The sequence below is a fragment of the Aphelocoma coerulescens genome, assembly GCF_041296385.1.
Source record: "Aphelocoma coerulescens isolate FSJ_1873_10779 chromosome W unlocalized genomic scaffold, UR_Acoe_1.0 ChrW_unloc_scaf_3, whole genome shotgun sequence".
NCBI classification, from domain to species: domain Eukaryota; kingdom Metazoa; phylum Chordata; class Aves; order Passeriformes; family Corvidae; genus Aphelocoma; species Aphelocoma coerulescens.
The window spans coordinates 1-10,529 of NW_027184082.1; the positions used below are offsets into that span (position 1 = coordinate 1).

The 10,529-nt window shown below is 36.2% G+C and overlaps 1 protein-coding gene across 1 annotated transcript; it reads left to right on the forward strand.

Moving 5' to 3' along the window:
- The first annotated feature begins 8 nt into the window (after positions 1-8).
- Positions 9-10,529, forward strand: LOC138102860 (centromere protein K-like). The gene is made up of 6 exons (XM_069000611.1): positions 9-63; positions 2,943-3,025; positions 3,139-3,237; positions 3,515-3,656; positions 7,202-7,255; positions 9,551-10,529. The coding sequence occupies exons 2-6, from the start codon at positions 2,970-2,972 to the stop codon at positions 9,707-9,709; spliced, it is 510 nt and encodes a 169-aa protein (XP_068856712.1). The 5' UTR covers positions 9-63; positions 2,943-2,969; the 3' UTR covers positions 9,710-10,529.

The window sequence follows — 10,529 nt, forward strand, 5'->3', positions numbered from 1 at the left end:
TCATTTTATTTTTCAGTAATTTCTACCCATCCGGATGTACTGTTAGAATTAGGAAAAGAAGAGGTAAGTATTTTTGTTTGTAAGAGATAATAAAATTTTTGGGGGGAAAAAAGAAAATCAGTATATACAATTAGTGCATTTTCCTATGACCGTTCCTAGGGTGGACTACTGCTAAAATACTGTGTATTTTCCTTCAACCATTTTTGTTGTTCTAATGCTTTTTTTTTCCCTGTAGTATAACTAGTAAAATTACCTAGTTGTGATGAATGAGGTTTAAATTGACTTACTGCACAAGTCAGTGGGTAATGCACAATAGACAGTATTTTGCCTCTGGATACGCCATCTAATCGCAGTAGCTCAACAAACTCATCTGCATGCAACGAAAATGGTGTGATAATCAACATCCCTGCTACATTAATGCTCCAAGGCCTCACTCAGGATTGGAGTCCCATTGTGCTGGGTGCCACCAGGAGACAGAAGTCTTGTGCCAAGGAGAGTGATGACCATGCCTTGCAAAGATTTAGCTGTCATCTTTAACATCATGCAACAGGGCCCATTTCCAGGGCTGAAGCCTACACACTACTTTTCAAGATTACCTTCATTTAACATTGCACAAGTGCTTGGGCAAGAAGATCCACTCAGAATTGAGTGTTTCAAGATGATCCATGGCTGAATTTTAATTGCTAAGTGGACTCTGTCACAGAATGTCTGGAGTTGGAACGGACCTCTGGAGACAGAATCATAGGTTGGAAAAGACCTTTAAGATCCTCAAGTCCAACCATCCAAATCCACCACTAAACCCTGTCCCTGAGTGCCTCACAGGATTGTGTTGAGGTGGCTTTTGAATATCTTCTAAGAAGGAGACTCCACAGCCTCTCTGGGCAGCTTGTTACAGTGCTCAGTCACCCTCCAACAAAACAGTTTTTCCTAATTTTCAGATGGAACTTCCTGTATTTTAGTTTGTGCCTGTTGCCCCTTGTCCTATCACTTGGCACCACTGAAAAGAGCCTGACCCTATCCTTTGACACCTGCCTTTAAGATATTCGTGTGTATTTTTTTTTAACAAGAAGTTATAACATATTGCATTTCATACTTAATAAAAAATTATGTAATATTATGTGTTACAGGGAAAAGTCAGTTATCTTAGACATTGAGTTCTGTGGCAATAACTTGCAAGTAGTTTGTTGAATTCCTCCATTGGAAGAAAGAGCAAATCAAGAATGTCTTGTAGGTAACATTACACTATATTGATGGGACACAGGAATGCTATGTGACTTGAGAATATTCCTATGTCTAATGCTTTCTAGTATCACTCACAACAGCAAACTCAACTGCTGTTTGTTAAGAGTCACTATCAAAAAGTTGTTAGATTACACACTTTGATTTGCCTGTATAGATATGGCATGTTGGTCTGATGTTTGAGGATTCCAGGTTTTTTTCAGATGTATATATGGAGCATATTTGCTTCTGTAGCATATTTTCAGAATTTTTATTTCTTTGAGCTAAATTCTCAAGTGCTCCTATTTTGTATGGAAGCAGAAAAAATACATCCAAGTCATAGGCTTATAATAGAAAAAGCAGAAACTGTTAGAAACTTTATTATGTAGAAGAACATAGTGCTCTAACAGGGGCCTCATCAACTGAAACAAGTATCTGAAGAGGATGGAGCCAAGCTCTTCTTGGTGATGCCAAGCAATAGGACAAGAGGCAATGGGATGCACAAGAACATCAGGAAGAGCTTCTTCACTCTGCACTGGAACAGGTTGCCCAGAGAGGTTGTGGAGTCTCCCTCACTGGAGTTCCTCAAGAACTGTCTGGATGCAACCTGTGCCACGTGCTCTTGGATGACCCTGCTTGAGTAGGGAGGTTGGACCAGATGACCCACTGTGGTCCCACACAATGGTTAAGGAAACTTCCCTGTCCAACAATCCAGGAGCCACTGTGTCAGTCACTAGGCCCATTTGCAGATACACACCCCACGCTCACACAGTCGGATCAGGTTTCCTTACCAGCTCAACTCCAGGTCTCCTTCTTCCCTTAGGCTCACACATCCCGATCCTTAAAATAATTTAATTGTGGCATAATAACAAAATGACAGCTTGAGCTGGGTGCCTCTGAGGAGGGACCCAGAACAAAGGAATTTTATACCCTCAAAGCCAAAAGGCTTTTATACCCTCACAGTGTAAACATGGAAAAGTCCAGGTGTCATCAACCATGTCTCAATGTCCCCTCACCTGGCAGGGCCACAGGTCCCCGGGCCCCTTGTTCTGCAAAGAGTTGGCAGTTCATGGCCTCTTTCCAGGGGTTCTTGCCAGAGCTCAAGCCAGAGCTCAACCTGCAGCTCCCACTGCAGCTGCACCCTGAGCTACCTGCTCTGAATGTGTTCCTCAACACAGCCTTACCCATTCTGTGATTCTGTAATGAAAGACCCAGCCCACTGAGAGTCCACTGTTCCCTAGATTCAGCAATGCCTATAGCTTATGACTACAGTAGTTTTATTTGTACATATTTCCTGTCCCAGATATGTCCTTAGCACTGAGGGTCATTTAATTCATGGATGCAGTTAGTCTTCCTTTGCAGCATCTTCATTTTCTACACATTTTATGTTGGTACAGTTAGTAAGGATTCCTTCTTGCCAGCAGCTGCAGTCATTTAGACAATAGACCCCCGGTGCTGTAGACGTTTTCTCGTCAGTTGTTCATCAGCTGAGCAGTTCATGTGTGTGCTCCACAATCTGCTTCAAGCTCTGTAAGCTTCGACACTAATGAGCAACTGGTTACAGTGACATTTTGAATAGCTCCTGCATTTTAAACTGGATTTTAATGTTTATTAAGAAATTGCAGATGATTTTGTCCCTCTTTATCAGATTTACAGATGTAGCCTTACATAGAGCAGATACTGGGCTACCTGCAAAAAGTAGTTTAATTTCTATTTTTTTATAGTTGCAGAAAATAAAAAGTGATCTTGAAATGGTGCTGTCAACAGTTCAGTTAAAGAATAAAAAGCTGCAAGAAGATCTGGAAAGGTAATACAATAATTTGGATTTAGGAATGCTGTAAGCTTTTTTTAATTTTTTTTTTGACTGCCCAGGGAAACTATTTATCTTTTGTGCCATTTCCTACTTTTCATGTTTCAAAGAGAACAGCAGTGGTGTGAGGAACAGGAACAGATACTAGATACTTATAGTAAAGCTGAAGAAGAGATAAAAACCCAAGTTGAACAACCTTCCACAGAAAGGTATTTCTACATTTTCGAGTTATAAATTGAAGAATTTAAATATCGAGAAGAGCAAATGAGCAACAAAACTCTTAAAATGTATTCCTTGTTTTGTTTAATAGATCAAATAATTGCTCAGTAATCTATATTTGAAACATGGAAGTAATGCTGCTGTATCCTGTGATCAAAAATGTTGAATTTATAATAATAGAGAATAAGTGGGGATTTTTTTACTTATAAAGGACTTTTTAATTACTTCATTTGATCCCATGTTCTATTGCTATGTTTTTACTATTAGTTTGAAAATGAGAGGATTTGATGAACTGAAAAATAAAATAATTAAATTAAAGACCTATAAGAAAGAACTTTTGAGTGCTTTGGGTGAATTCCTGGATGAACATTTTCCCCCTCCAGAGAAAGGTGAAAATACTAAAAACAAGGTAAGGCTTTTCTTTACCTATTAAATTTGAAATGTTCAATTTATATTTATTTAGATGCAATATCTGTTTAAAGTCACTACCATTGAATCTGCAGTTGTATTTTGAAATAAGCATAGTTCTTACAGTTGATCCTCTAGGTTTCATTTCTATTTTTTAGGTTGTTTTATATTGTTTAAGGCTGTTTCCAGCTGGATATTTTCTTTTCTTAATGCATATATCCTTTACCCAATGAGATGCATAGCAATGTATTGTATTTCTTACTGAACTGCAAGCTATGCCAATTTTGGAAATGGTGTGGGGTTCAGTCCAAATTGACTCATTTTCTTTTTTACTTGACTGGGCAAGTAGATTCCTATTTTCCTTGGCAAAGCAAATTTTAATTGTCTAAAAATGTTTTTGGAACAATAAGGAAAAGTGTTTATAGCATAGTTTGGAATGTTAACCATCAGATTTTGTTCAGGAAAACTGGGTCAAAAATTATCTTAAAACTTCAGGGAAAATAGGCAGCCAGGGAGTATTTTGCATAATAAATTCAAAGTGTGCAGTAAAAATAAAACTATTACCATTACTATTTGATAGATACAAAAAAGCTATGAAAAAAGGCAGAGCTTGATTTTGATTTCAGGCACACTTAACATTACAGAAGTAGAAACGATTTCTTTAATCCAGTTCCCTGTTATTTCAGATAACTACATAATATAATTTCTTTATCGTTGAGCTTCATTTTAGAACAAATAATTTTTTCTACTACTGTTTCTACTGTGTTTTTTTCTTCTAGTACTTCAGTACTATGGTTAGAAACTGTCTCATAGCTTCCAGTCTAAATTTATCCATGTCTAACACAGATCCACTGGTATTCTTACACCAGAATTTTCCTTAGAATAGCTCTGTTTCTTTCTTGCGTTTATTGCCCCTGATATATTTATAGGCAGCAAGCTCATACCCTCTCTTTCTTTGTTTTGCTAATTGAACTAGCAATGCCTTTATGTTCTCCTGTAAGATAGTATTTTTCAATTCCCTAACGTATCGTAGTAATACCCATTTTCTATGTGTTTTCACTTGGATTCATCTTTTTTGCAACCTGCTAAGAAACAATATTATAAACAAAACTACTAGCTCATACCCATCACCAAAGCAACTAATTACACTCTTGTCTTTTTCTGTCTGTAATTTGCAGCTAATGAATCCTGAGCTTTAAAAAAAAAAAAATCTTGGTTTTGCACATAAAAATATCGAATGGAGATGTCAAGACATGATGTCCATTTTCAAAGTATTTAAACATCTTATTTTGTTGAATCTTAGTTTTTTCTGCATACCCATGCGTTTGTTTCCTGCTGTTAGCAAATATGACATTTTGCTCTCAGTCTCTCCAGTTTAGAAACAAGGATCTCATGTGGGACAGTGTCAAATGCTTTGCACAAGTCCAAGTAGACGATATCAGTTTCCCTTTTCCACAAACACTGTAACTCTGTTGGAGAAGGCCACTAAATTTGTTGGGTGCAATTGGTCTTTAATGAAGCCATGTTGGCTGTCACCAATCACTTAAACAAAAAAATGACTGATTTATTTCAACACAAGGTTTTATCTTCCCTTAGTCTAAATTTTATTTATGCATTTCCTGAACTCTTAAACACAGTTTGTTTTCTGACAAGTTTTTTTCTTTCTTTTCATGCTTTGTGAATTCATAGCTTTTCTATATCTTTTGACTCACTTGGATCACTTGGCTTAACTACAGATCCCCCCCTAATCTGCATCTAAGTGAATAATTGAGAAGGCAGGACAGCCAGCCATTTTTGCCTACATTGTTTTACTGAGTGTCAGAAATACACATTGTAATCACTGGCAATTAAATTTGCTGCTATGTTGATTCAGGAGAACCCCTTATTCACTTCTTTTATCAGCAGTGAGACTGGTTCAACAGTCTGACAGCACCGAACTCTGCACATCAATAATTTTGCTTCACTTTGTGGAGGCATCTTGTGTTCACAGTGGTTCTGTGTGAGGGCAAATGTGCAGGGTTGATGTCTGTAGGACATGGCTGCAGCATAGTCTGAACTGCTCCAAGCCTCACTGGTGTGGTTCCGCCCTCCTTTCACCTGGCACATGCATGTCAGATTGGGAGTGGGAGTGAAGACTGGGTCACAGCAGCTCAGGTTGGCTTCCATTGCCATGGCCCAACACCTTTAGTATAGGTAGTGACTGTAGTGACAATTATCTTGCATTTTAAATCTAGGATTAAAAAATACTCTTTTTTTCAAGATAATAATATGAAGAATCAGAGGTTGAGGAATATTGTTTATGCAAATTGTCTGATTGGAAGGGTGAAGAAGATGTCTTCCAGGCTAAATAATGAAATGCTGAGCATCCTGCTTAAAGTGACTTAATAAGCATTAATTGATCAGAGGTACTTATGGTATTAGTAGTAATTTTGACCAGGGAAACACATCAGTAGAGGCTGTGAAGTACCTTCATGTTTGCTCTAAGGAACTTTTTGCAGATAGTGTAGATTCTATTTCCTCAGCCGAGTATGAAGATAAAGGCACATAGATAGATGTTATTGGGCCGTAGCTCCAGGATTTGCAGAGTTTCCGTGGAGCAGGCTCTCCATAGAAGCTGAAACTTCTGACTCTCTGCAGGTGAGAATATTACAAACTGACTGGAAAAAAGGATTCAGGACTTTCCTTTTACATATTCTTCTTTTTTGCTTGTATTCTTCTTCTGTTCCAGAAGTGGAGTTTGTATAAGGTGCTGCACACCTGTTAATATCTTAGGACCTAAATTGACATATCCAACAGCAATGCTGAGAAAGCCAGTGGTATATTATCTCGTTTATTTTGTTGAAATTGAAGTGCATGGGAAAAAAGAATAAAACCAAAAAATTAAAGAATCAGGTTTACCGTGCAACAGTACAAGCAGATCCAGATTGCTGCCAAAGGAATCTCTATCACTTTATAGACAAATGGCTTGATTTGCTTGCTACAAAGGAAAACAAGTAATTTTCTAGTGATATTTTATCATTGCCTTTTTTTTCCACCCAAAGTCTTTAACTGTTCTATTTCTTAACCTTGATAATTTTTTTAGCTGAATGCAAAGCAAATAAGTATTCATTGTCAAGTCATGAAAAAATATTAAAGCACTATGAAATGAAGTCTTGAGTTGTGTCAAATTTGTATTCTAAACATTTATTTAAAGCTTATGTAAAATATTTTTTCCCCAACAAATCTTGTTCACAGAACCTTCTGTACTACATTATAAATGTGATCTACTTGGTTTTATTTAAATTAAAACAGATAGAAACATTATGATCACTTTAGATTAATCTCAATAATTCAAAAAATGTTACATTTGAAGCATAGGATTTTGAACTCGTAGATTTAAGTGCTACCTTGTATTTCTGTCAGGACTAAATCTAAGTAAAAGTTTTCATCTATTGAGTACTATGCAATCAAATAATTGTGTGATTATTTTACTTCATCAATTAACATTTTTCCTGACTGGTTTGGGGTTTTGTTAATTTGACTGGGAGGGGTTGGTTATCTTTCCAGAACTCTTCTACAGAGCCAGCTGTGGAACTGATAACAATACACGAAATTTTAGAGGTAAGATGTTTTTACTATGTAGAGATTTGAGGAATTTTTAAATACTCAGATGTAATAATGATGATGATGATAGTAATAATAATAATAGAGTGTTTATTTTAAAGATAAATTAACAGTATAGGGCATTAATATAGTTAATCTAGGATGATTACGAATGTTGTGTCTTCAAGAAGACTGCAGGGAGACACCTCATTGCAGCCTTCTAGTACTGAAAGGGGGCCTATAAAAAGAGCAACTTTTTACATGGGGGAATAGTTTTAAATTAAGAGAGATTTAGATAAGCTGTTGAGAAGAAATTCTTTGCTGTGAGGGTGCTGAGGCACAGAAACAGGTTGCCCAGAGAAGCTGTGGATGCCCCATCCCTGGCAGTGTTCAAAGCCAGGTTGGACGGGGCTTTGAGCAACCTTTGAGCAACCTGACCTAGTGGAAGGTGTCCCTGCACATGGCAGGGGGTTGGAACCAGATGATCTTTAAGGTACGTTCCAACCCAAACCATTCTATGAATCTAAATCAAGTTTCCTATTTTAATTCCTATCAAATTAAACCCCCAATTTTTACAGGAGGTGTGGCAATAATGTTCAGTTTAGGCTGGAGAATGGTTGTCTCTTATTTCTTGATTTTATAATGTTTAGTTCAAAGAAGTTTTATGCGCCTTAGTGGCTCATGTTAGGAGAGACAAATACTATGTTTAACAAAAAAAATTGGCCCGTTTCATGCTCTATTTTGTACTGTTTCAAGAAAAATATTTCTGAAATATACATTAACAGTTACAGAAGGACCAATTAATGTGTAGCCTCAGAAAGACCAATAGTCTTGTGTATTTACTGGATTATTAACTCATATGAAGAAATCAATTAATCCAATTCATGCATTCCTAATTGATTTTATAGGTATACAAGCATTGCTTCGTATGAATTTTTATTTTACAGTGCAATTTATAAATTTGAATTGCAAAGCATAATTTTCCTTCTTGTCTTAAATGTAGCGTTTGAAGTGAATTCTCCTGTTCCTCCTCCTTAGACAGTTCTAAACATCTATATGTAAGATGGCCCTGGGGAAAAAATTCTTTTATTGAGGCAAAACTTGACGGATAAAAACTTTCTGGTACTAAGATGCTCTTATCTGATCACTATCATATTGTTGTACTTTAATTTAAAGCCCAGGCTTTGAGTTTACATGATCAAAATCATTTTACATGCTTCACATATCTCAGCATACCCATTAATGCCAAATCAGGCAGAGCTTGAAAATAGATCAGAATTTAGAATAGCCACAGCCCTCATGGAACAAGAATTTTAAAGTTCTTCTAATGCTTTAAAATTGCTGATATTGTTAATCTCCTGAAAATGTGAACATATTCAAGTAATGTCTGACTTCCATTTGGAAGAACACACTATTTGAAAAATTCAGACTAATTTCAAATTTTAACTATCCTGACCTAAAGTGTCAATGTCCCTTACCCTTGTAATCTGGAAGGTTTTTCTTTGTTGAGTAGTGTGCTTCTCGCTTCAAGTCCCTGTTAAATTTGAAAATGTTTTCTTAGATACACATAAGAGTTGCAGCCATAAAGGCTATTTTGGAATATCAGGTGTCAGAAAAGACAAGTAAAAATTTGTCTAAAATAATGCATTTGGAGTAAATTCTCATAATTGGAAGTACAAAAGATATTAACTAGAACAATTCTTCAGAATTTTCTGAAAAAGAAGAACAGTTGTTTATTTGGGTCTTTTTTTTAGTAGCAGTGAGTTAAAAAAAGAAAAATCTGGTAGTAAAAGGATTTTGAGTTTGTCTTTAGCAGACAATATCTTGTACTTACTGAAATTGGGAAAGTATAACATTTAAAAGCTCTGAGTAGAAAGATGAAACATCTAGGATGAATAGAAAGAGCACCATGGAATGGGTAAGATTATTTAATCTGTAATGTGTGCAGTATTCCCCATGAGCAATATCATGAGGCCATGAACACGGTCTCCATGAACTGAAAAAGAATTACAAAATTGATTTTGTTTTTAACTCCGTTAACTAATTCTGTATTGAGATAAGGAATTTAGTCGATATTTATTCTGGATAAAAGGAGGATTCTGGTTCTAATTTTTTTACATTAAAAAAGATATTATGAAGTTAGTTGGAAGTCCTTTTCTTTACTTCTACTTTGAACAGCTCTTAATATTTCTTCTGTAGTCCTTTATTTCTTATATTGCCTACATTACAATAATTTGTATAAATTTGGTTAAAGGAGATAAAAAATCTAGCTGTTTTGTTAATTTCCTAAATCTTATCCTTTTGGTCTTCCAGATTCTGATAAACAAATTAATGACCACACCACATGACCCTTATGTAACAATCGATGAGTCATTTTGGCCACCTTATATTGAGCTGCTGCTGCGATATGGAATGGTCCTGAGGCACCCAGAAGATCCAAAGAGATTGCGCCTTGAAGCTTTTCACGAGTAGTGTGACGTACACGTGCACTTGTACACAAAACACCACCAGTACTCTTACTTCGGGGCTGGGACATACTTAGGTTTCATAGTAAGCTTTCTTAGCCATCAGTTCTTGTGCTTCAGTTTTATAGCAAGATTTGCATTGTGGAAGATTTTTTAAAGATGCTTAAAGATCTTAAAGATGCTTTTCTAAGATGCCAATTCATGTAATAGACAAAGATGTTTAACAGTCCTTTTTAAAAATCATACTTTCTGCATTGCTTTTATGGTTTAGATTTTTTAGATTGCTTGAAGTCTTCTCAATTTCCTTTAGTATTTTCTTGTATTCTGTAGAGGCAAAATTCAGAATAACACCACTCCTCCTGTACATGGTCTTGCAAACATCTGGAACTAACAGAGAGGTATCCTCTCAAGAATGTGTTATGCCTTGTTTCTTGGAGCCTTTGCAAACAAATTGATTGGCTTCAAGATAAACACTTAGGAAAGCTGACACATCTTTCTGTGCAAAGTGCAGCAGATGGTGAGTCTGCACCTTTCACTGCATGCTTCCAAAATTGCCCATACTGTGTTATGCTATATTGCCTTACAGTATCTGTCTTCACTTTTTCAGACCTTCTTTATCAAGGTTTTTAATGGGTCTCTGTTCTGTTGCTCTCTACAGCTTCTAAGTTATGTCAGTTGAGAGTTACCTTCTGACTCAATGCTGGCATTTTTTGTAATCTTAGTCTTTTCTGTAGCCATTGTGATTGTATTGTATTGAGTACAAAAATTCTACTCTTGCATATCTGTAGTGACTAAAACCTTGGAAAATAAACTTTGTCTTTTATTAA

Excerpts from the sequence above, each read along its gene's own strand:
- LOC138102860 (XM_069000611.1), top strand. The coding sequence starts at position 2,970 with ATGGTGCTGTCAACAGTTCAGTTAAAGAATAAAAAGCTGCAAGAAGAT. Across the intron at positions 3,238-3,514 it reads GAACAACCTTCCACAGAAAG|TTTGAAAATGAGAGGATTTG; the intron begins GTATTTCTACAT and ends TTTTACTATTAG. Across the intron at positions 3,657-7,201 it reads GTGAAAATACTAAAAACAAG|AACTCTTCTACAGAGCCAGC; the intron begins GTAAGGCTTTTC and ends TTATCTTTCCAG.